Here is a 26,990-nt window from a genome sequence, read left to right as displayed (position 1 = left end):
ATGTACAGACCCCCAAGGGGACGACGCATGACGCCAGAACACCTTGCCATCCTTCTGCAAGAAGTGGACCAGCTACTGGAAAAAGGGGCCATAGAGGTCGTGCCTCTATCTCAGGTAACGGAAGGTATTTATTCAGTGTACTTCCTTGTACCCAAAAAGGACTTAATCATGCGCCCTGTACTAGATCTGCGCCCAGCGAACAAATTTGTCAAACCTCAAAAGTTTCGATTGGTGACCTTACAGGAAGTGATCCCCCTGCTATCTCAAGGAGATTACATGACAACACTGGACATGAAAGATGCATACTTTCCTATTTTAATGTTGCCCGCGCACAGGAAATGCCTCAGGTTCATGATGGAGGGCAAACACTACCAGTTCAGAGTGCTACCCTTCGGCATAGCATCAGCACCGAGGGTATTCACGAAAGTACTGGCAGTGGCAGCGGCCCACCTGCGCAGGTTGTCCATCCCAGTATACCCTTACCTCGACGATTGGCTCATAACGGGATTCTTACGAAACATGCTTCTCAAATACCCAAAAGAGTGTAGACCTTTTGTTCCAACTGGGCTTCTCCATCAACGAGAAGAAGTCCAGCTTAGACCCCAGCCAGATCAAACAATTCCTAGGGGCTCTCATTCTAACAAAGGACATCCTCGTCTTCCCCTCCGCGAGGGTCAAAAACATGCTGTTTCAGATCCCTCAACATGTGGCAGGTCGAGAGGTGATGGTACGCAGAGGAATGCGCTTGCTAGGAATGATGGCGTCATGTATTTATTTGGTACCTCACGCGCGCCTGCGCCCAATGCAGGAGTGGCTCAACAGCCAGTGGTGTCAGGCCAGCGGACAATGGGACAATCTAGTGGTGGTCTCGCAGGCCTTGGGTCTCTCGCTACGGTGGTGGTCGAAGGAAAACCTGGTAATAGGGAAACCATTCGCCACCCCCGCAGTGGAAGCCACTCTAACCACAGACGCATCCCTCACAGAATGGGGGGGCTCACCTATCCCATCAGACTGTTCACGGAGTGTGGACTCCGAGCGTAGCATCCAAGCACATAAACTTACTGGAGCTACTGTCTGTGTCCAAGGAACTAAAAGCCTTCCAGGCACACCTACAAGGGAAGACTGTGATAGTACATGGCTGTGGTGCTGTCCATTAGGACCACCTCAACAAGCAGGGGGGCACTCACTCTCCAGGACTGTCCAAGCTGTCCCAGAACATCTGGAAGTGGGCTCTCAAACACATGTTCCTACTGTCACAAAATGTACCAGGGGAACTCAATCTGCTAGCAGACGAACTCAGCAGAGACTTCCCTCTGCCCTCAGAGTACGAATGGCGGTTACACGAAGACATCGTCTTCGACGTTTTTCACACAATGGGGATTCCCAGAAATAGACCTGTTCGCAACTCTGGAGAACTCACAATGCCAAGATTACACCTCCAGGTACCCCCAGAACCAATCCAAGGGGAACGGTCTATCGATTCCATGGTCAGGGAAATTTGTTTGCGCTTTTCCCGCCCGACTCCCCTTCTCAACAAGATTGTGCACAAGTTGCACCAGGAACAAGTTACCATGGTACTGGTGGCCCCCATGTGGGCCCGACAACCATGGTTCGTCACTTGATGGAGATGTCTCCATCTCCTCCAGTGAAACATCCCTGCCCGTACAACATGCTGTCACAGGACAAGGGCAGGACTCTGCATCCATGCCCTCAGACTATGAACGTAGCAGCCTGGCTCCTGAGATCATAGAATTTGGACATTTAAAGCTCCCGCAGAGATGCATGGACATCCTCAGGGAGGCTAGAAAGCCTAACACTCAGTTATTCTAGCAAATGGAAGAGATTTGTCATCTGGTGTAGAGGGAGAAGCATCAACCCGGTTGATTGCTCTCCCACGCACATTGTTCTGTACCTGACCCATTTACTGGACTCGTGTCTAGTGTTCAATTCTATTAAAGTCCACCTACTGGCACTTTCTGCATACACCACTTCCCAACTTAGTGTCATGGTGGAAAGACCCGGTTATCAAAGCCTTCATGGAGGGGGTAAAGAGAATACACCCTCCAATAGCAAACCCAGCTCCCGGCTGGGACCTAAATGGTACTTACCAGGCTCATGGGCTCACCCTTTGAACCCATGCACAAGGCAACTCTTAAGGACCTCACTCTTAAAACTGCTTTTCTAATATATATCACCTCCATTAGGAGAGTAAGTGAACTACAGGCTCTTTCTGTTCTAGACCCCTTTGTAACAGTTCACAAAGATAAAGTGGTTCTACGCACACACCCGAGGTTTGCACCGAAATTCATCTCGAAATTCCATGTCAACCAGTCAATAGAGAACTACCAACGTTCTTTCAAAACACTTCAAATTCGGGAGAAAAAAGCCTGCATAGACTTGATGTGCGCAGAGCTGTCATGTTTTATATAGAAAGAACTAGACCACTAAGAAAGACTAATCAGTTCTTTGTCTCGGTGGCAGCAGGAAGAGAAGGGGATGCAGTCTCAAAGTCCACTATATCTAGATGAATTGTTCAATGCATCACTCTGTTTCTCTCATGCCAAGAGAGAACTACCCTTCAAGTCAAGAGCACACTCTACTCGAGGCACTGGGGCATCCATAGCATTCATTGCAAATGTTCCCCTCGAGTCCATTTGCAAAGCGGCAAACTGGAGTTCTGTACACACGTTTACAAAACACTACTGTCTAGATGCTCACTCTAGATCTGATTCCCAGGTGGGACAAGCAGTATTAAGACATCTTTTCTCTACTGTTCCTTCTCACACCCCACCTCCGGGTACTGCTCGCTAGTCTATGCACAGCATGTGATTCTAAGCAGATTAACAAACATCAGAAGGCCATGCATTACTTACCGTAAAAGCATTTTTGATGGTTGTATCTGCTTAGATTCACATGCGCCCACCCTTCCTCCCCGCTCGGATGGAAGGAACATAGACATCTTTTTATATCTCTCTTTTCTGTACTCACTCACGTCCTAGAAGGCTCCCTCAGGGCAGAAAAAATACACAGAGGGACCTCGACGCATGAGGGATTGTGGGTACACCGCACGTCACTATAGGGATAGTGTTACAGACACGCCTTGTCGACGTCCCCTTTTCGACTACGAAAAACAAAATGCAATACTCTGCAGTGACCACTGGATGTCGGACTATGCACAGCATGTGAATCTAAGCAGCTACAACCATCAGAAATGCTTTTACAGTACGTAATGCATTGTCATTTGGCTCCTTATCTAGAAATGGGGTTTACACCATATCCTAGTTCTGATTACTTTAGAGCCTTGTCTTCCATATATGAGGAAGGGGAGGACTCTGACAATCAGAGACCCTTTGGTCTGCAAAGGACTACAATACCCATTCCAGAGGAATTCATCTCTGAAGAAAATAGGTTAAAAGACCTTCAGGAGTCTGAGGCAAGTGGTATAGAAACATCTCCAGAAGTAGAGTTTGCTAGACCAGACCCTGGACAACATACTGAGATACCTCATAGGGCTCTTATGGCTAGAATAATTGAATTTATGGGGTGGACTACACCTGCATCTTCTGCTTTTCAGCAAGATGACCTTACTGATATATTAGATAAAGGATCCCAGGAGGATCCCGTCGTTCCTTTTCATGCTGCTCTGCAAAGAAAAATATTTGCAAATTGGGGAAACTCCTGAAGTAAATAAAATAACTCTGCTAAATACAGATTATCCGCTTCAGATCCTGAATATCTAAGCAAACATCCAACTCCAGAGAGTTTAGTTGTGCAGGCAGCGACTTCATCAAACAGTATGTCGGCATACCCCACCATTCCACAAGACAGAGATGATGAACGATTTGACGCCATGTCAAAAGTCTTCAACATGTAGTATGGCGCTTAAAACTATCAACGCCACTTGCACGCTAGCAAGATTCAGCCACACACTTTGGGAGTGCGCTTCATCTGCGATTGACTGTCTCCCAGAAGGGGAAGAACGGGAAGCATTCTTAAATATCAGGGATGGGAAGGATGCAATGTGTGAGTCCCTTCAAACGGGCATTGACTCTGCTGACAGTATCAGCAGGGCCATGGCGGCAAGTACCACGATCCCCAGGTTTGCGTGGTTGCAGAAGTCTGGCTTGCACATCTGGAGCAAATCCAGACTTCTAAATATGCCCTTTGACGACACTTCTCTATTTGGCAAGAAGGCTGATGACGGCCTTGTGAAATTGCAAACATCCAAAGCAGCAGTGAAATCCCTTGCGGCTGCAATCCGGCAAACTCCAAATCACCCTCGGGTACATCCTGGAGGGGTAAGTCCTTTCGTTTTTACTCCGTATTTGGAAAAGGCAGAGGACAGCCAGCCAAAAGAGGCCAGAGATGAGATTCACCCGTGGTGGACGGGGCAAAGGTACAAAATCTGCATCAGCAGGTGATACTTTACCCTCAGCATCTGCGTCAGCTGCTTCTAAACCTCTCTGAGGTCTCCCTGTCACGACTCCCGCCCAAAACCCCCTCTGGCTAACCCATTGGCCAGGTGGACTCGGGACTCTGGCCTCTAGAGCATGGCATCCTCTTCAAAAGCCCTCATGGGGCAAGTCCTGGCGCCTGTGGCGCCAGGCTCATACACCATGAAAAATCCTGTGCTTGGGAACTACTTTATTGTATTGTCAGCCGACATGGAGGCATCCACATAGCTTGGTTCCTAAGAACCAAGCTATGCGGTCTAGTGTTTTGGGTGTGGTAGCCTAGGGACTACTTTACCTGGACTATTTTGTTGAGGCTATTTAAACCACACCCGAGCAACAAAACATGCTTTGCGTTACTTAGCAGCTTGCAACGTGACGCTCACCGTGTCCAGCTATTCCCTCGAACCTCGGAGAAGCAGAACCTACAAGGAGACAAAAGGAACATCATTAGCAGCAGCATCTTACCTGCAGTCTTCATATTTAAACACTCGCAGCTACTGAGAACAGCTTCCTCTAATCTGCACGCCTCCCGGACAGAATGACCTGAAAGAGGAAGATAGAGGCAACATTAAAGAAAGCAGTAGAGACATTTACAAATTCCGAACTGCTCAAAAGGCTTACCTGGCTGGTCGCCTCTCGGCTGGCACCACTCCGGACATTCCACTCGCGCTGAAGAACACCGCGACCTACAAGGAAGGAAAACACAGGTTAGCAAAGGCAAGACTTAGCAGACCTGCGCATAGCGCTTACTTACTGCATCATAGTGCTCTTAATGCGCCATCATTTACCAGCGGGGCTCAACCAAGCCAGTTCGCTGCGCTGAAGAGGAAAAAGACGTTTTAAACAAAGAAAGGCATGCAGGATGGCAACAAAACTAAAGAACAGCAATAAGACCTACCTGAAAAATATCAAACGGGCCGGCGTCAGTGAAGTAACTGGACTGCACGCGCCCATGAAAGACAACGCACCCCTGCAAAGAAGGCAGGACGGAGAGCACGCCTAATTCTACCAAAAGTTGAGGAGAGGGCGCCAGAGGGACTGAAATCATACGGGGGTGGAGGGAGGATACTTACCCCAGTCTGTCAGTCTTGAACACAGTCCTCCTGTATTTTCAGGCAGAGCCTTCCCCGCAGACCACATCAGGGCAAAGCTGAGAAGCATACCAGCGAGTAACCCGGCTGGGTGGCGTCCCTGTGGATACCAGGTGAGCGTAACACTCCCCTCACAAGACACCAGTAGGGGGCAGTTTAACTAAACATCTGGCAGAATGGCAGGCTATTACGTCAGATGCTTGGGCATTGGAGACATTTGCCCAAGGTTACTGCCTGCCTTTCCTACACACTCCTCGGTCATCCACCAGTGAACAACTCTTTGAAGCTTCCAGACCCGCTCCTTATGCAAGAAATTTCAGACCTGCTAGAGAAAGGTGCCGTAGCGGAGAGGAACGAGGGTTGGTATTTCCCCCCTACTTTCTAGTACCAAAGAAGGACGGAGGTTTGAGACCTATCTTGGACTTGCGAGAATTGAACAAATTCCTTAATAAAGACAAATTCAAGATGGTAACACTTTCTCAGATCCTTCAGGCCCTCCAGCTTCAGGACTGGTTGGTATCTCTAGACCTTCAGGATGCTTATTTCCATGTGCCAGTCATCTCAAACACGGGAAATACCTGAGGTTTGCAATTGGCAACTCTATTGCCAACAATTGGTTTCGAGTTCTGCCATTTGGGCTGACCTCCACTCCGAGGGTCTTGATCAAGCTAATGTCTGTTGTGGCTGCAAGTCTAGGGAGGGAAGGGATTCACGTCTACCCCTACCGGGACGACTGGTTGATCATAGCAGTATCCCCGGAACAAGCTCAGATCCATTTAGATTGTTTGCCACTTCCTTCACAAGCGGGGCTTCTCCCTCAACTTAGAAGAAGTCACAGATGATACCATCACAGAGGCTCCAGTTTATTGGAGCAGTCCTGGACACATCGCTGGGAAAAGCCTCGCCACCAGAGGTGAGGGCTCAAGATATTCTACAGACGGTCACCAGGTTTCAAAATGCCCAACGTCTACCAGCCTTTGACTTTTTGAGGTTGCTCGGCCTCATGGCATCCTGCAGCTTCCTAGTGCCAGAGGCTCGCCTGAGAATGAGATCCCTCCAGTGGGTGCTAAGGACCCAGTGGTCACAATTCTCAGGAAGAATGTTAGATCTCCTACAAGTCCCGGACAGAGTAGCTCGAGACCTTCATTGGTGGGCCTGTCGGGAGAACATCTAAAAGGAGAACCGTTTTGGCAACCATGGCCGGAGGTAACAGTAGTCACTGATGCTACTCACAGGGTGGGGAGCCCATGCCAACGACTTGACCATCAACGGTTGTTGTTCTCCATCGGAGTCCACATCAACCTATTGGAGCTGAGAGTGATCAGACTAGTGCTGTAAGCTTTTCTGCCATCAGTACAGGGAAAGAATGTCCTGATAATGGCGGACAACACAGTGGCCATGCACTACCTCAACAAAAGAGTAGGGTCACTGCCACTGTGCAGAGAGGAAATGCAGCTCTGGGTTTGGGCAATTGAAGAAGGAATCTCCCCATCGGCAGTTCACCTAGCCGGAGAGAAGAACTTAACGGCGGACGGACTGAGCAGGCAGCACAGTCTACCACAAGTGGGAACTAGCTCAAGAAGTCCTTCAAGAGCTCTTCGCCCTTTGGGGAACCTCTCGTGGATCTATTCGCCACCAGCATCAACAGGAAGTGCGATCAGTATTGCTCAAGGGAATTTCCCCCGAGAGGAGCTCTAGGGGACGCGTTCATAGTGGACTGGGATTATCCACTTCTATACGCGTTTCCTCCAGTCCCCGTCATTCCTCAAATGATCGGGAGGTTGAGAAGATTCCGGAAACCCAGATCCTAATTGCCCCGGATTGGGCCAGGTGAATGTGGTACCCGGCTCTTCTAGACATGTCCATCTGTCTTCCGCAAAGAGAGGATCTTCTCTCACAGAAGGGAGGTCAGGTTCTCCATCCGGATATCAGAACCTTCACGCCTGGTTTCTGAAAGGTTGAGATACAAGGATTGGGATCTCCCGGATGACGTCATGGAGTAGTTGCTTTCAGCCAGAAGGCCAGCAACAAAGACTTTCTACCACTGCTGTTGGAACAAATTTTGCAGCTGGTGTAGAGAAAAGAATATTGAAGCCTTTTCATGCAATACAACGATGGTGTTATCTTTCTTGCTTTACTTAGCAAATTCAGGTCTCCAAGTTGGTACGACTAAGGGCTACCTCACAGCGCTGTCAATCTTTTAGCGTACTGCTGAGGAGCCTTCATATTTCAAATTACCCTTAGTAATGCAATTTCTGAAAGGATTAACTAATGTTTATCCCCCAAAACCTTTTTAAGTCCCATTGTGGGACCTAAATCTAGTCTTAAAGTTTCTGATGGGTATTCCTTTTGAACCGCTTCATTCCTGTTCATTAAGGTTTCTCACTCTTAAAACAGTTTTTCTAGTGGCTTTAACTTCTGCCAGAAGAGCGAGCGAATTACAAGCTCTATCTTGTAAACCTCCTCATACAATCTTTCATAAAGACAAGGTTGTTTTACAACTGAAGCCCAATTTTCCTCCCAAAGGTGGTCTCTGAATTCCACATTACTCAAAAAAATAACTTTACCCTTGTTCTATCCTCCGCCCATTCCAGGGAAAGAGGAAGAGAGATTACACAGGCTGGATCCAAGGTGTGGCTTAAGCTTTTACATTAGCAGATTTGCAAGAATCAGACAGACCAATTGTTGGTGGGATATGCAGGGCACACATTAGGGTTGCCAATTACAAAACAAACCATTTCAAGATGGATTCTTTTAACTATTATAGAATGCTATAAATTGGCAGGAAAAGAGCCGGCTCATTCAACCAGGGGTATCGCAGCCTCTTCAGCTCTCCAAAGAGGGGTTCGAATTAAGGACATATGTGCGGCTGCCACATGGTCGTCCGCACACACTTTTACCAAACTTTACAGCCTTGATTCCTCCTCTAGCCGGGAGACAAAATTTGGAAAAGCTGTGTTGCATTCTGTGCATCTTTAAAGGGAAACATTTCATTTTTACTCCTGCCTGCTCTTTATACTCCCGTCTACTCTTCATACTACTGCTATGGGAGTCGATAAAAGATGAGGAATACATCGGAGGACACAATCCCTTCGAAGAACAAGTTACTTACCAAACTGGTAACTTTCTTTCGATGGGATGTTCCTCCAACGACGTATTCCTTATTGCCCCTGCCATCTATCCCTGCAGTAAAACTTCCCTTGTAGTTGCAGTTTACGCTCCTTCAAGCTTACTAACCCGTTCATGCAAAGCAAATCTAAACTTCAAAACGGAACTGAGCAACGGACGCTGCGCGAGTCTGTTTATACTCGTGATGACGTTGGCGCTGATAGTCTGTCGAGGGACACCGACTCGAGGGATGTCGACGCGCAGCACCCTCTACTGGGAAAATATTTCCGGGGACAGCAAGCTGGAATGGATTATATCAAAGATGAGGAATACGTCAGAGGAACATCCCATCGAAAGAACGTTACCAGTTTGGTAAGTAACTTGTTCTTCTCTTACACTTAGCCAATTTGGGGCTCCGAGTAAGAACTATAAAAGGTTACTTGGCAGCGCTATCTATCTTTAAGTGCTCCTCGGAAGAGGTGTCCTATTTTAAAATGCCTTTAGTCATTCAATTCTTGAAAGGGCTGACAAATATATACCCTCCAACACCTTTTCAGGTGCCCATCTGGGATTTAAATCTAGTCTTAAAATTTCTCATGTGTGCTCCTTTCAAACCTTTACATTCTTGTCCATTACGACTGCTCACTCTTAAGACAATTCTGTTAGTGGCTATAACATCAGCCCGCAGGGTAAGTGAGTTGCAGGCATTGTCTTTTAAGCTTCCTCACACCATTATCCATACCATTTTCCATAGGGACAAAGTTATTCTAAAAGTCAAACCATCTTTCTTGCCTAAATTAGTGTCTGATTTTCATCTGTCACAAAAAATTCTTACCTTCCTTTTATCCTCCACTTCACGTTAGTAAGGAAGAGGAAAGGTTGCATAGACTGGACCCAAAAAGGGCTCTGTTTCTACATTTCCGGATTGCCAAATCTCCGACAATGTGACCAACTATTTGTTGGATATACTAGGCACAAATTGGGCCTTGCAGTATCTAAACAAACTATCCAGATGGATAATTCTAGCAATCTCTGAATGCTGTAGATGGGGAAAGAGCCTCCAGATGGATTAAGGGCTCATTCAACCAGAGGCATGGCAACTTCCACGGCTCTTCAGAGGGGTTTCCCGGTGCAGGATATTTGTGCTGCGGGCACCTAGTAGTCAATGCAAACTGCTTTGTAAAGCATTACTGCTTGGACTTTACTTCATATCAAGGAGGACTGTTTGCAAAAGCTGTCCTTCATTCAGTCCATAATTAAAATTTCAAGTACTCACACCTCCAAAATTACCACTGCTATGGGAGTCTATCATAAAATGAGGACTACGTGGGAGGACACAAATCCATTTGAAGAACAAGTTACTTACAAACTGTAACGTTCTTTCGATTGGATGTTCCTCCCACGTATTCCTGATCGACCCTCCCATCCTACCCCTCTGTACAGTTTACGCCAGTTGCACTCTAGAGCCTGAGGATTTGAGACCTAATCAGCTGATGCGACCATGAACACCGTGAAAACAGAACTGAGGTAACGGGCACTGCTCGAGCCCTTTATACAGTGGATGACGTTGACGGCCGTCCTCGAGTGAGTTCGACTCTGCGGTCTCGAACACAGCGCCCCCTGGTGAAAAAATGTTCCGCTGCAGCTGGGATACGAATATCATAAGATGAGGAATACGTGGGAGGAACATCCAATCGAAAGAACGTTACAGTTGGTAAGTAACTTGTTCTTCTACGCAACTGATGGGTGCAATGACTGCATGCCATGCAGGGGTTTCTCTGTTGGACATTTGTAAAGCAGCCAGATCACACAACCTCGGACCCGCAAGCCTTCTGCCTCCGGTCCTTGGTGAGGACCATGGATGGGAAGGCTGCTCGGCGTGCAACGTGCTTACTCCACGGTCCCTAAAACATCGCTTGGTGCAGTGGAGGGAGCGGTTTGCCAGGTCTCCATCAGACCAAATAAAGGAGTATGCGTGAAGGAAACCAAGAAGGCAAGTATATTTTCTAAAGCACCCCACAAGGGCAACTCCTTCCTAGGGAAGCCCACCAGCGGGAGGGGCCAATCTGGCTCTGTTACCCGTGAGAATGGTACTGAGGCGAAGTCATCTACCAGCCTAACGGCAGAGGGGGTTTAAGAATCCTCCCGTTGCGAAGGAGCCAATCTGCTTAAACACTGGGACACGTCCCAAGGAGCATTGCTCTGATACCAGGCCTAGGCCTGAGGGTGTGCCTATATGCAGCGCAGACAGTACTACCGGCATCATGACAGAGGGCCATCAGCCTACCACACCCGCACCTTAGATGTAGTGAGGGGCCGAACCTATGCATACGAGCAAACAGGCTGAACTCTGGCCCATTACAACCACGGAAGCATGTGGAGCAGGTCCAGACAAAATGACGGCCCAAGCGGACAAAATGGCGACCAGAGCAGAAACTCGCGAATCCCAAAGGCGGGAAACCACTGCAAGGGCAAGATTGGTCTCTGGTACCTACGCCACAGGTCACATGGTGCACCACCTATCCAACCACAGTGGCGGGAATGTGCTACAGATTCTTCATACATACGACGGGGGCAGACAACAAGTATACATGACTCCGCCTACGCAGGAGTGTGCTCATCCAGCCTGTGGGATATCGCTTATTCAATAGGTTCTGGATGCTCATGTGGTCTGCACAAATGGGAAACATTATTAAAGATATGCTCCCTCCTCTGCCCCCAGCGTCCGTACAGCCAGAGGCTCCAAGTGGAAGCACATTGCTTCCCTCAACCTGCTTCGCCACTAAACACCCCTGTTGGCACAGCTTTGCCACCAGCAGCCACTCCTCTGCGTGGTAGCACTTCCATCTACCTTTCTGACCCTTCAGACACTGAGGATCAAGGGGACACAGATGAAGAACAAGACATTCCTTCACAACATGCTTGCCGGCCTGGCTGAGTACCTGGGCATTCCCCAACCCCAGAGGAGCAGCCAGAAGCAGGGGTCTTGGGAGAGGTCCTCACCATCCGTGCATAGGCTAGATCCAGTATACCACTGCAGAAGGACGTGGAGACCCTGGCTAGAAAGAGGTGGACTAAGCCACACTCCACACAACCAGTCAACAAAAAGCTTGATGCTAAGTATAAGCAAGTAGAGGGCGACTCACTACTCTTGTCCGTGCACCCTCAACCTCTATTATCGGTCATAGCGGCAGCATCCATGTACACCTACCCCAGGCATCCTCGGCCCACACAGCCACTTCAGCACTGTTGGCCAAGGAAGAGAAGGTCCTAGAGGCCTACGGCGAAAAGGTGTACTCTAACGCATTACCTCACCTCAGGCAGGCTAATGCCAACGCCATTTAGGCCGCAGCAAATCAAAGGCTATGGTGGGAAATCAGACTTCCTCATGGACCTGCCGGCCCAGAAGCAAGCCTCATTTAAGGTCGGCTTGGCTGAGGCCAAGAGGATGGCACAAGACCTTATGGAAGCCAGTCAGCCACACAGATACGGCAGGTAGAGCCATATGCATGGCAACGGACATGAGACGGACGGCCTGGCTTAGAGCCACCAGATTCAATCCTGATGTCCGGGAAATAATTTTTTATATACCATTTGAAGGGGACGACTCGTTTCACTTCACCACAGATGAGGAGCTGGACAAAAAGAAAAGCAGCCTCCAGGCGCCAAATCACTGGTGATTCTTGCGAAGGAAAAAGCTTTGGGCAGGGGCAGGCTCGAACAGATAGGGGTTGAACGTTTGGCAGCTTCCGGAGTTTCTGGGACCATAGAACCCAGCAACCAGACCATTCAACCAGTCCGCATCGGCGGAAGCAACAAAAATCATCCCATAAAGGGTTCTTCCAGTCCCCCTCCCAAGCCTCAGAGGCAATGAAACAATGACTAGTTGCATCAGATCTACAGCACCCCGGTGGGAGGCAGATTAGCCTTCCACAGTCAGTCCTGGCTGACAATGTTTGCGGACCCGTGGGTGGTATTGGTAGTCTCTCATAGGCTTCAGTCTTCCCTTTCCGTTCCCTGCCCCCAGACAGGGACACCATCACTCTTAGCGGAAATATGCTCGCTTATCGCGAGCGAGGCAGTGGAGAAAGTCCCATTCCTGCAACAAGGGTTGGGATTTTACTCTTGCATCTTCGCTATTCAAAAGAACCAAGCAGGCCTGCAAGTGGTCCTAGATCTATCCTTCTTAGACATGCACCTGCCCTGGCAGAAGTTCAAAATGGTTAGGCCAGCTCTGATAGCGGAGTTTCTATGTGGGGAAGACTGGGTGTGCCCCCTAGATCAGAAGGACACATACTTGCACGTTCCGATTTGGCAGCCTTATCGATAATGCATTAGATTTCGAGTCATGGGACTGCATTTTCAATACAAGGTACTACTGTTTGGCCTCAGCTCTGCACCATGGGTCTTCACAAGGCTAATGAATGCGGTGGCTGCGCTGCTCAGGGCAGAGGGCAGGCTAGTCGGAGTGGAGTCGCCAGAACCGGTCAGGAGCACAACTTGCAAACTCATGAGCACACTATACGACCTGGTGTTCTCAATCGACTTCCAGAAGTGTCAAATTCAGCCTACACAAACTCTAGTGTTCTTGGGACTCGGGACATGCAGAGGATATGCCCCACAAGGTAAAAAGTAGCAGCCATCAAGGGGCAGCAGGATACTTCCTCAGTAGAGTGGTAACCACGCCTGGTGGTATCGGCACCTGTTGGGGATAATTGCTGCTTTTGTCGCGCTGGTTCCTCATACCAGGTTCAAAATGAGGAGGCTGTAGCTGCATTTTTCAGCCTCATGAAGTTAAGGGACCAGTGCTCAGACAGCAGCAGTTAACATACCAGCACTCCTGCACAAGGATCTTGGATAGTGGAGGCAGGAAACCAACCTATTTGCAGGCAGACCGTTCAGACAGCCCAAGCCGGAATATACGATTACAACAGATTCCTCCCTCCAGGCGTGGGGTTGCCACCCTGGGCAGCCACATGGTGAATGGTCTGTGGTAAGAGGAGGAACAGCAGAAGCATATCGACTGGTTGGAAATGATGGGCATCTGTTTAGCAATCAAGGCTTTACCTCTGACCATTGGAAGGAGTTTGGTCTGTATTCAAATAGATAACGCCACTTGCATGCACAACCTCAACAAACGGGGGGCACTAGGTCTCGCCCTCTGTGCAAACTGGCCATCAACAGATAGATCTCAGTCCATCTCCCCATGGAGTCGAACCTAGAGGCAGACACTCAGCAGGCCAGGTTCCAACAATTACAAGTGGCAGTTGAGCAAGAAGCTCCTGGTGGACATTTTCAACAGATGGGTACACCCTCACATAGACATGTTTGCGATGGAGCACAAACGGACATGCCAAAAGTTTGCGTCCTTGCGGGGGGGGCGGGACGCGGGGAGTCCAAGGCTCAATGGGGGACGCATTGCAGATGCAGTGGGAAGGAATGTGGGCTTATGCATTTCCCTCCACAAGGTCATTTGCAAAATCAGAGAATCTGGTCTACTGTGACTGGTTCTAATAGCACTGCAGTGGCCGCCAGGGCAGTGTTCTCGGACCTCCTGCAAATGTCAGATCAGCCTCCGGTTCTCATCCCTATCTGGATGGGTCCGCTCCTGGAGCAGCAGGGGTGCTGGGGGTAGGGGGGCGGAGGCTTACCCCTCCCTGGACAAGTTAGCCCTAGCAGCCTGGTCCCTGAGCATATAACGCTACAGCACCTCAATCGGTCTCTGGACAATCTAGAAATCATCCAAGACGCCTGACGCAATGGTAGGTGCAGGCAATGCAAAAGCAAATGGAACCGAGTCTGCTTCTGGGCCAGAGAGGCAGGGGTGGATCCCCCATCATGCACTCTAGACCAGGTGTGATCATTCTCGGCACACCTAGCTCGGTCAGGAGTCCAGGTAGACGCATGCTGGACCTACCTAGCAGCCATAGGCGCCTACAGAAACTCAGACAGGAATTATTTCTCTACCTACAACCCAGTGGTGAAAAGACATCTGGTGGGTTTGACAAGGATGTACCTTCCCATCAGGTGCCTGCACCCAGTCTGGGACCTCCATGTAGTCCTCGGCGCCCTTGCGCATAAACTTTTCGAGCCCATGCTGCTGATGGATATCAAATTAGTCGTACCAAAGATGGCGCTCCTTGTGGGCCTCACCTCGGCACGCATAATTAGAAAGATTCAGGCTCTAGTGACTACAGAGCCCTACACTATATTCCATCGAGACAAGGTGGTGCTTAGCATTCATCCTTCCTTTCTCCCAAAGGTGGTCGAAACTTTCCACCTCAACAAGGAAATCTCATTTCCCACTTTCTTTCCTAATCCCACAGATGAAGCAGAGAAAGTGCTTGAATGTCTTGACGTCAGAGCATTGACATTCTATCTGGATTGGGACCAAGGAGTTCCGCAAGTCGGATGCTCTGTTTGTCACCTTTTGGAGGGTCAAAACCAGGCAGACAAGCGTCCAAGACTTCAATAGCCAGATAGATGTCTTGGCCATTGACGAAGCATATAAGGTGCAGCGTTAAGAGTTTCCAAAGAACATACACGCTCACGCCGTCCAGACCAAGGCAACAGCGGCCGCTTTCCAAAGACCTGTACCATGGCAAGCAATTAGCAAGGCGGCCACATAGGCCACCCCACCAGCCTTCTGCAAGCATTTCTGCCTGGATGCCAGTGCGCGGATGACTCAGCTGCCAGCCAGGCTGTACTGCGAAATCTGTCTGCCTAAACTTGACAACACTCCGCCTCCCAAGGGTTTCAATCTGTGGTAATCGCCCATACAGGATGGAGGAAAGGGAACGGGGCGTAGGAGTAATTAAGTTTCTCACCGAAGTGACTAACGTGCTCGTAGTCCATAGTCTCCTTGCCTCCCATACGTCCCACCATCCCCCGCCCCTAAAAAAAAAATAGCATCCATAGGCGGTTTAATTTAGCTGACGTGTCATAGGTAACTGAGTTGTGGCACCGGTGGGCGGGGTCAAGGGAGTGCATGGTCCCGCGGGCATGCGCCAGCATGCAACTAGATTTAAAGCGGAAGACTCCTTTTTCTGGTGAAAAGGGTTCAGTTCCCATCCCTAGCGAGCGACGCCCATACAAGATGGAGAAAAAGGGGACTATGGACTAAGAGTACATTGGTCACTCCGGTGAGTAACTTTTGTATTTTCTGGAGTGTTTCTGTCTCCATAGTTCCAAATGCGGCGCTCTGCCGTCCTTTGTGGCTGGGTACTTTTCCCTGAATATTACATGCACTATGACAGTTTATGCACCAGTCGGACATGACAACCGGGGGTAGAGGTTCAGCATCTCTCCCTTTGCACGTGGGTAAAAGGGATCCATATGGCATAAGGAGGGAGATCGACTGTTTATTGTCTTTTTATTGATGTACAATTGTATGTTTACCAAGAAAGCCTGGCTGGGAATTATTGTAACCATGTGAATATATGAAAGATATCAATGTAGACATTTTTTGGACGACCTCTGCACCCCCAGCCAATTTTAATTTTTTGCCAAGGGAAAACTCATCACCACGGCACCGCTGATATAAACACAGTGGAGCGATCATCTCATCATCCCATTCGTGATCACTCTGCCAACTCCAGTCTACATCAAACCCCCTAAACTCACAACCACCACAAAAAGAAACTGGACACATGTCAAAGAAAGCAACCTATTCGAACAACTGGAGATGAACAAACCCTCAACTAGAGCTAGCTGACGTGGACGGGAAAGCGGAGCTACTACACAAATGGATTGCAGATACAATTGACAAGATCGCCCCGGAAAAACCATTCACCCCATCAAAAAAAAGAGCAATGGCAAAATGGTTCACCCCACTACTAAGCACCATGAAAAAGGAAAACAAAAAGATGGAACTGGAATGGAGGAAAGAATACAACCCAGACACAAAAACACTGTTCCAGAAACAAATCTGCGCATACAAGAAGGAAATTCAAAAGGCGAAGAGAAGACATTATGATGACAGAATCACCAATGCCACCAACACACAAAAAGAAATGTTCAACATATTAAAGAGATGGGAAACCCACCAGGCTGCGACAACACTGCAACCCCCTCCGAGAAACTATGCAACGACCTGGCAGACCACTTCAAGACATCCGAGAAATCGTACAGAACAGACCAACATACAACCAAAGGAACGTAACACAGAACCACAGCACAAACTACAAAACTTTCCTGAAATGTCAGTCATTTGCCATAGTGGAAAAACACAGCAAGAAAGCAGGGTCACCCATGGGTCCCTGTCCCCGGACATCTACAAATCAATTCTCGCCAGCAGAATATTACAGAAACCTTCTAAATCTATCACTAGCAACAGTAACTGTACCAAGGACCTTCAAATCCGCATATATCAAACCACTTTTAAACACAAGTGGCGACGTAGAAGACCCCACCAACTACAGGCCAATTTCAAACATTCCCTACCCAGCAAAACTCCTGGAAACCTACGTATACAAACTAACCCAAGAACATGTAGAAAAATAGCACCTGCTAGACCAAGCTCAAGTCTGTTTCAGACCCGCAAGAGGAACCGAAACAGCTCTACTATCCATCTGGAACGACCTAAAAACAAACGCAGACTCAAACACAACCTCAGCCTTTATTCTGCTCGACCTCTCCGCAACCTTTGACACAGTTGGCCATGATGCCCTACCCAAAAGACTAGAAGGCATAAGCATAACAGAAATAGCACTACTCTGGACTAAATCATTTGTAGCAGACAGAACAGAAACCGTATGGATGAAACCCTTCAAATCCACCCCACGAGTTAACGACTCTGTAGTGCCACAAGGATCCTCACTATCGCCACTGTACTTAAACATCTACCAGACTCCAGTTATCAGAATCTTTAAAAAAAAAAACATTACTTGCTACAACTATGCAGATGATACTCAAATCATCTACAAAATCGAAGATGCCCAAGCCGATCACTCAACCCTAATCGATTGGCTAAAAGAAGTCTTCAACTGGATGAATGCCAACAATGTTAATGTTAAAGGGCATTTGTACCGCGCACTATCACCACCGTAGTGGTCCCTTGGCGCTCTGGCGGCTCTGAAAGAGGAGGGGAGGTTGAGTTAGTGGGAGGAAGCAGGAAAAGTGCAAGAGAGCCGTGATGTGCTGTTGGCGGCCTCAGCCCGGTGGGTCCGTTGGCTGGGCCTGGGGTGTTTGCGGCCGGTAGTCGTCGTGTATTGTTGTGCAAGGCTATGTGTGTTTTTGTTTTGTTGTTGCAATGTAGTGAAGTTTGTGCGGTTTGTTCTGCTGTAGGTTTTGGGTGTGTTTGGTTTGGAGTTTGAGAGGTGTATGCAGAAAGGGAAATTGTTAGTAGGGTTGGTTAGTTTGCATCTCTATCCTGAATTGAAGCGCTCGGCTTGCGTATTCTCCCCTGTTGCGGCTCTGTCCTGATCTGGGTCTGACTGGCATACAGGTTCCATACACCTCTAGTCCTCGCCTCTAACATGCTCTCTCATGGGTCCCCTTATCCTCCATTTAGACTCTAGTGGCCAGTGCATCTGCTAATGACAACCTCTCAGGTAGTGGGGAGATTGCCAATGTCTCGATAATTCCACACCAATGTGGTATCTGGCGGTAATTAAATTATGGGGCGGACGAAAGTGTTGGTGGGAATGTCTGGGTTAGTTGACTCAGTCTCCGTGTGTGCCGCCTGTGTTCCCGTCTGTCCGATGTCACCCGTCCAGCTGCCGTGGGCTTTACTCTCCCCGGTCAGGGATGTCCGTGTCTTTTCGGTTTAGGTATCCTTTTTACCAGTTTCGTTTTCAGATTTAGTCTGTGGTGTTGTAGAGCCAGGTTTTTAGTGATTTCCTGAATTTTAGGTGATCTTCAGTGTTTCTTATTTCCTTTGGGGGGATGTTCCAGGTTTTTGCGGCTAAGTGGTAGGAGGAGGTGCCTCCAAGTTTTTTCTTGTGGTATGGTTTGAGTTCCGGGTGGATTTCGTTGCTCGATCAGAGGGGTCTCGTTGGTTTGTAGACTGTTATTTTCTTTTGTAGGAATTCTGCTCCTTGTCCTCTGATTGCCCTGTGCGTTATGCACATTGTTTTGAAGGTGATGAGATGTTTAACTGGGAGCCAGTGTAGAGTTTTTAGGGCTGGAGTGATGCAATCACTTCTGGATAGTTTGAGGAGTAGTCTTGCTGCTGCATTGTGGACCCGTTGCATTTTCTTCAGGAGGTATTCAGGTATTCCGAGGTAGAGGCTGCTGGCATAGTCTATTTTAGACATGATTAGGGCGACGATAGTGAGTGTTTTGTGCACGAAGGAGAGGAAAGGTAGAATTCTTCTTGCCGTCCGGAGGAGGAAAAAGCATTTCTTGACTGATGCATTTATTTGTGGCTCCAGAGTTAGGTTGTTGTCCATTAGGACTCCCACGTTTTTTACTACCTTCGATGGTGTTGGTGCGTTTCCCATTTCCGTAGGCCATGGGATGGTGGTTTCGTTCTCTTGGTCTTTGGATACGATCATGATTTCTGTGTTTCCTGGGTTGATTTTCAGGTTGTTGGCATCCATCCAGTCAAAGACTTCTTTTAGACAGTTGGTAAGGGTTGAATGGTCGGCATCGGTGTCGTTGATTTTGTATCTGATCTGAGTGTCATCTGCATAGTTGTAACATGTAATGTTGTTTTTTTTGAAGATTCTGATGACCCGAGTCTGGTAAATGTTGAAATATAGTGGAGATAGTGAGGATCCTTGGCGTACTCCACAATCGTTCACTGGTGGAGTAGATTTGAAAAGTTTTATCCATACGGTTTCGGTTCTGTCTGTTAGGAATGATTTGGTCCAGCGTAGTGCTGTCTGTTATGCCTATGTTTTCTAGTCTTTTGGTCAGGGTGTCGTGGCTAACTGTGTCAAAGGCTGCGGAGAGGTCGAGCAGAATAAGGGCTGAAGTAGTGTTCGAGTCTGCGTTAGTTTTGAGGTCGTTCCAGATCGATAGTAGTGCTGTTTCCGTTACTCTCGCTGGTCTGAAACCGATTTGAGCTTGGTCCAGCAGGTGGTGTTTTTCTACGTGTTCTTGGGTTCATTTATATACGTAGGTTTCTAGAAGTTTCGCTGGGTAGGGATGTTGGAGATCGGCCTGTAGTTGGAAAGGTCATCTACTTCACCACTTGTGTTTTTTAAGAGTGGCCTGATGTATGCTGATTTGAAGATCTTCGGTACAGTCCCTGTTGATAGTGATAGATTTAGAAGGTTTCTGTAGTGTTCTGCTGGTGATCCTTGCGCGAGGATTGATTTGTAGATGTCTGGGGGACATGGGTCCATGGGTGATCCCGCTTTCTTGCTTCGTTTTACCAGCATTGCGAATGCCTCTGCTGATATTTCAGGAAAGCTTCAGAGTTTGTGTTGTGGTGTGTGTTGGTGGCATTGTTGATTCTGTCATCGTAATGTCTTTTCTTTGCCTTTTGAATTTCATTCTTGTATGCATGGATTTGTTTCTGGTAGTGTTTTTTTTCTCTGGGTTGTATTCTTTCCCCTCTTCCAATTCCATCTTTCTGTTTTCCTTTTTCATGTTGTTTAATAGTGGAGTGAACCATTTTGCCATTGCTCTTTTTTTTGATGGGGTGAACGGTTTTTCCGGGGCGATCTTGTCTATCCTATCTGCGATCCATTTGTGCAATATTTCTGCTTTGCCGTCTAGGTCAGCTAGCTCCAGTTCTGTAGTTGAGGGTTTCGTTAATTCCAGTTGTTCGAATAGGTTGCTTTCTTTGACGCGTTTCCAGTTTCTTTTGGTGGTGGTTGTGAGTTTCAGATGTTGGATGTAGGCTTGGGTAGGCAGAGTGATCACGAATGGGATGATGAGATGGTCACTCCACAGTATTTGTATCGGAGGTGCCGTGGTGATCAGTTTTTCTTTGGTGAAAATTGCGTCTAGGGTGTGACCTGCTGAGTGCGTTGCTCCTTTGACTAGTTGTCGTAGTTTCATGGTGCTGAGTTGTTCAATTAGTGAGTCTTGGGAGTTGGCGTGGCATCTTCAAACCAGATGTTGAAGTCCCCCAGGATGATTAGGTGTTTGTGGTTGATGGCTAAATTGGTGATGGCTTCTATGAAGTTATCGACGAATGTTGCATCATATGTTGGCGGTCTGTATACTAGGATGAATGTGATGTTGGTTTTTGGGCTCGCTGTTAGGTGAATTACCATGGTTTCGCAGTTGAGGATGTTGAGTGGTTCGTCAGTTTTTATTTTCAGGTGTTCTTTGAGTGCTATAGCGATGCCTCCTCCTTTTTTGTTTTTTCTGTTTATTTGTAGACATTTGAAGTCTGTCGGAAGGCAGCTTTGGAGTGTGATTTTGTAGTTGTCGTCCAGCCATGTTTCTATGATGAACTGGATGTCAATGCCGTTGTCGTCGAGTAGGTCGAAGATCTCTTGTGTTTTGACATGGATCTTGCGTTTATTAGATTGCAGTGAAGTTTGGAGGAGGTGTTTGGTTTTGGTTTTGTCGAGGTAGTCTTCCGCTCGGTGTTGAGGTTTCTTTCTCGGTTGATCACTTGTTGGGCTGCGGGGTTTGGGGTGTCAGCGTCTTCGAAGAGTTCTTCTAGGTTTTGCCTTGGGTTTTGTGTTTTCATCAGGTTCGTCTTTCCGGGTGTTGTGGTTGTTGATTGGAAGTTCCTCTTTCTTTGGTGATGTAGGGGGTTATTGGGTCTGTCGTCTGTATGTTTGTTTTTGTCATCCTTCTTCTACTTGCTTGTGTTAGGTTGATTGCTGTTGGGTTGGCGTGGTGGCCAGTTGTCTGCGAGGTATGGAGTTGGGTAGAGGGATTTTTCTCTTCTGAGTTCCTTCGGTTTGTGTTCCTGCCTGTGGGGGTACAATCTGAAAATCAACCCAGGAAAGACAGAAATTCTGATCATATCCAAAAACCAAGAGAACGAAGCCGCCATACCATGGCCAACCGAAATGGGAACCGCACCATCACCATCAAAGGTTGTAAAAAAATTTGAGAGTCCTGATCGACAACACCCTAACATTAGAACCACAAATAAATGCAATCAAGAAATGATTCTTCCTCCTCCACACAGCAAGAAGAATCCTACCTTTCCCCTCCTTCACGCACAAAACACTCACAATCGTCGCCCTCATCATGTCAAGAATCAACTATGCAAACGGCCTCTACCTCGGAATACCAGAATACCTACTGAAGAAACTACAGCGGATCCAAAATACAGCAGCCAGACTACCCAGAAGAGACCACATCACTCCTGCCCTAAAAACACTACACTGGCTCCTAGTAAAACATTGCATCACCTTCAAAACAATGTGCATAACACCCAGGGCAATCAGCGGACAAGGAGCAGAATTCCTACAAAATAAAATAATCTACAAGCCAACGAGACCCCTCAGGTCTAGCAACGAAATCCGCCTGGAACAAAAACCATACCTTTTTAAAAAAAAGAAAAATAAAACTTGGAGATGCCTCCTTCTCCCACCTAGCTGCAAAAACCTGGAACAACATCCCAAAAGAAATGAGAAATACCAAAGACCACCCGCAATTCAGAAAATTACTAGAAACCTGGCTCTTCAACACCACAGATTCAAACTGAAAACCGAATAAGAGGAAAAAGGATAGTTAAGAGGACACTCGTAACACCCAGAACCGACCAGAGAAACTCCGACCACAACTAGATAGATAACGCCAAGTCAAATAGAACACAAGCGACCCGCATAAGGACAGAATCAGCATCCCCCAGCCAATCCCAGCCAACATCCTCACTCGCCCCATAATTGCTACCAGATACTGCACTGTTTTAGAGTTGTCTGAATGTTAGCAATCACCACACTAGAACTACGTTGTGGACATTAGCATGTACACTGGCCGTAGGAGTGGCGAAGGAAGGCAGGTAAGGTTATGAAGGAAGTAATGGAAGTGCGGGCCAGTTGTGAAAGGGTCTGCGAGTAGTGGACAAGCCCAGATCAGGACAGAGGTGCAGAAATGATCCCACACCCCATCCGGGGAGATTACGCAAACCCAGCACCTCACTTCGAGACAGAAATGCCAACTAACCAATCCTTTAACAATTTCCCCCCTCAGCATACACCTCTCAAACTCTAAAACACAACCACAAACCTACAGCACAACAAACCGCACAAACTTCACTACACTGCAACAACAAAACACACATAGACTCACAACAGTACACGACAACTACCTGCCGCAAACGCCCCAGGCCCAGTCAACAGACACACTGGGCTGAGGCCGCCAACAGCACATCACTGCTCTCTTGCACTTTTCCAGCTTCCTCCCACTAACTCACCTCCCCTTTTCCCCTTTTTCAGAGCGCCATGGGACCACTCTGGTGGTGATAGTGTGCAGTACAAATATCCTTTAACACTAACGTAACTAAAATTTGAAGTAGAAAGAAGTTTACCTATTTAATATATCGGTTTTCCTGTGACCCATTCCAGCATTTGAACAGATAGATCTCCAAATTGCTAACTTCCTTGAGATATGTTCTCTTGTGGCAACCTGGGCAGTGAATTCATAGAATAATAAGTTGTACATTGTACATTTTGAAAATGACGTTTTTTTCTTTGCTTATTTTGTCATTCATGCCTATAATAGTGACATGTGTTTGGTATATTGGTGTAAGGTTTACAGTGTCTTTACTTTATTCTTTCAGATGCTGGAAACATGTGCCAAACTTCCACTGCTCCTTCAACACCAGTGACTCTTACGTCTCCTTTCAATATAACTTCCTCAATTGCTGCTTCAGGGACAATGACAAACCCAGTCACAGTAGCAGCTGCAATGAGCATGAGAACCCCAGTAAATGTATCGAATTTGGCTTCACAGATGAATTTAGGGCATCCTGTTGCTATAACAACTCCGTTATCTATGACTTCTTCATTATCTCTTGCTTCGGGAGTGAATTTGTCTACTCCAGTCACATCTCCAATGAATTTAGGACATCCAGTCACAATAACGTCTCCTATGAATTTGCCGACGCCAATGTCACTTGCAGGTCCACTGAATATAGCAATGAGACCGGTTGACACCATGCCCTTCCTTTCCCAAGCATTACCCTCCTCCCCTCCCTGGTAAAAAAAAAAAAAATCTCTAAGCAGTATTACAGCTTATACAGATAACACGCTGCCAGCAGATTGTCATAAAGAAAGAACAGTAGAAATTTAAAATTGAGTATCTTGAAATCTACTGCTTCAATTAACTAGCAAGTTTTAGCATATTTCTCTTTGATTCAATGGTTATTGCTAAGAATTCAAGAAGGGAGTTATGTGAAACAGTAGATGATTTTATGACAATGTATCCCAAGCGTTTGTTTTACTGTTACATACTTGAGATTGAACTAAAACACTAGCAGTCCCTTTGTGATCATTAACTAAATTGATGACTAATTAGATATACCGTTTCTGAATTCACAATTCAGAGCTATTGTCCGATTTAATCAATTTGGTGTTTTTGTTTAATGTTTTATTTTATACAGAAATGCATTTCATTGAAACATAATACAGTGCATTTCAGAGAACATGTATTTTACCTTGGGAATATGTTAATTACAGGCAGAATTCCCTATGGGAAAGGCAATACCGGCTCTGATATGCAAAGCATATGATAATTTATCATACCTACTTCACTTACATATAATGGGGATTGTGACCTGATCTTTGAGATTGTACATATTGCTCAAAATATTACCCTAAGGGAGTATTAGCATTGTAGTCAATATTTTGTTTTTTTTAATTGTTGTGTTTTGGCAAGAAAACAAGGCCAAGTTGACACGAGTCATGGAAAAGTGTGCACGCGCATGGGCTCTTGATCGCTTGGGAGTACGAGATGTATCGTGGAAAAACGTGCCTCAGCTGGTCATTGAATCATTGCTGTCATTCGAAAAAAAAGTGCAGAAACCTTTTGGACATGATGAATGGGAGTGCTCCAAAAATAGAATCCATAGTTATTGGACCAGGGACTTCTATAAACGTTCACTAGAAAGTTTTGTCTTCTATTAAATTGTATACCGTTTTTTATTCTAACCACTAACCAGTAGTGTACCCCTGCAGAACAATTGGAAATCGCCTTTCATTTGGTTTTGTTTTCCCTAATCCCAAATCAAGTGTTGTGAAAATATTCTGATTTTTGTAAATATTTATGAACTTAAACATTTTTACTTATTTCTTTTTTTAACTTGTTTGTCCAGTTTTGTGGATTAATTTTATAGGTGGCAGTTGGACAAATGACTGAGCAGGATTGTACCCTGGTGGCATTTGCTTGGGGCCGATTGGATCACACCCTTTGACATCAGTAACCATGTGAATTTTTTTATTCTAGCAGAATTTTATCTGTAAAGTAGAAAAAAAAGAACCAAAATGTAGAAATCAGATTTGCTTTTAGACCATCATGTGACTTTAATATTTTTAAACTTTTGCGTTCATAAAAACCTGAAACCAGACTATACATTTTTAAAGCATTTTTTTGTTCTAACAAAAACACACATGCACAGGCATCCAACAGGTTTCTGTTAGAACAAAGGCATTCCATTAGAACAGTCTTTTTGTTCCTGCCACTTGAGTCGGTAAAAGCAACAAATACCTAGCTTTACTAGCACAGGGAATAGACAGGCCGATCAATAGATACAAACAGTACTAGGGGCTTGGACTACATACTAGAATTAAGTGTAAAATAATTTTATAAATCATCTTTTGTACTCTAGGACATTAAACTGTACAACGTTTGTATATATATAATATATATAAAAAGATTAGGAACTTTCTGTGTAGCAGAAAGAAAACACATTCCTACACTTTTAATGTATATGTTTGTTATAATGTCCATGTAAACATATGCCCCATGTTTGTGCCTTTTAATTAGTTTGTCTCAATAAACAAATGTAGAGATACATTTAGCAATTAATTTGTTATTGATTTACAGTATGTAAATGTGTGTATGCATCTTTCATAGCACTGAATTGTATGTCTTTACAGTTGAAAGAGCTAGGTGAGGTGTTCTGAAACCAGAAGTATTCTTTGTAGGGATAGATGCCATTGTCCATCCCTTGCAGGAAAATGTTTTTGTATTGGAAGCCTTGTTGTACAGCATAGACTTATATTAAAAAATATTAGTACAGTGACTCTGATTAGTTCTTTTTGAGTATATAAATGTACATGGTGGTACATCTTTATTCATATAGGAACGGTTTAGTTTCCTACACGTCTACACCCACTCCTGCAGCCTCCTCCAATGTTTTGATGCAGCGTAAGAGACATTTGGGCAAACGTAAGTAAGGAACATAATGATGTGCCGCTTTTCCATATTTCTGTGAATATCCCCCTGCTCCTCCCCTTAGCATTTTATGTTGGCAGTCATCCTTGCCATAGCCGTGCAAGTAGACTATCACTCCACTTAAGTATCAGAAAGAGCACCTTGATAGAAAAAGGTTACCCTCTCCTGCTTGCTGGAGGCAAATGATGCATTTGGTGGGAGTGTGTAGCGGGCGGGTTTGTGTGGATGTTGTAGTAAATGTATAAATGAAAATGTGCTTCATTGTTAGTCACGAACATTAGAACAGACTGTTATGTCCATTGCATATTATGCCATGTTTTGTTATGTCTTATTGGCAGTGTCGTGTCGATTTGTAGCAAGGCCCCAAAGCCTGTGCTTAAGGTGCCAGACAGCCTCTACATATGGGCCTGCGCATGCATTGTTGGCCCTTATATTCTATTTTACAACCACAGTTCTAATGTAATCCTCTTCTATTGCATTGCAGTGGCTTATTTGCCTGTTTGCTACAGCTTATGCTAGTTTAAGTTTTATTTAAGTATGTTCGGCATAAATGTCCAAGCATCAGACTAACCCCAGTTTTGGCCCAAGATTCACATGTTTTATATTGACGGGACAAGCTAACTGTGGCCTGCGTTGTGGGGAGTTTATACATAGGCTGGATTATACAGATGAACTCCCATAAAAGCTCGTCCTAAGAGAAGTCCTGCCTTACACACACCACTATAACATTCCCACACATGTTTGATCAGGCCCCAAGAACCTCAAGGAAGCCCAGTCTGGGACTTTGCTCCCAGAGGAGCCATGGTTCAAAACCCACCCTCATTTAAAAGTGCCCACATTTCTTTTTAGCTTTCCTGTCTATAGAACCTGGCCATTGGTGGGCCTAGAGGTTTAATTAGAAAGGCCTTGTCGTCCTGTTCTGTTGCGCATAGTTTCAGAAAGCCAGACTCACAATTGCACCCTAGAACTGTGGAAGGCTTAAAGGTCTGACCACTGCTGAGCCAAAGACTGTGCTAAATGTTTAAGAATACTAAGCACAAACGGGCAAACCAAGGTGCTTTTACACTACTGCAATAGT

At 46.4% G+C, this 26,990-nt stretch overlaps 1 protein-coding gene across 8 annotated transcripts in view; it reads left to right on the top strand.

The window, feature by feature from the left end:
• VEZF1 (vascular endothelial zinc finger 1) overlaps positions 1-25,760 on the top strand; it is a 305,904-nt gene extending 280,144 nt beyond the window's left edge. For all 8 annotated transcript variants that reach the window (XM_069614656.1, XM_069614654.1, XM_069614655.1 and 5 more), the window contains one exon: positions 23,298-25,760. In XM_069614656.1, the coding sequence (XP_069470757.1) occupies positions 23,298-23,719 (422 nt within the window). In that variant the 3' untranslated portion in view covers positions 23,720-25,760. The remainder of the gene's footprint in view (positions 1-23,297) is intronic.
• The last annotated feature ends 1,230 nt before the right edge of the window (positions 25,761-26,990 follow it).

This window comes from Ambystoma mexicanum, chromosome 9 (genome assembly GCF_040938575.1).
Source record: "Ambystoma mexicanum isolate Mex_15411 chromosome 9, UKY_AmexF1_1, whole genome shotgun sequence".
In the NCBI taxonomy this organism is placed as follows: domain Eukaryota; kingdom Metazoa; phylum Chordata; class Amphibia; order Caudata; family Ambystomatidae; genus Ambystoma; species Ambystoma mexicanum.
Note: the sequence above shows the minus strand (reverse complement) of the source record. Positions and strands in the feature narration are given on the sequence as shown.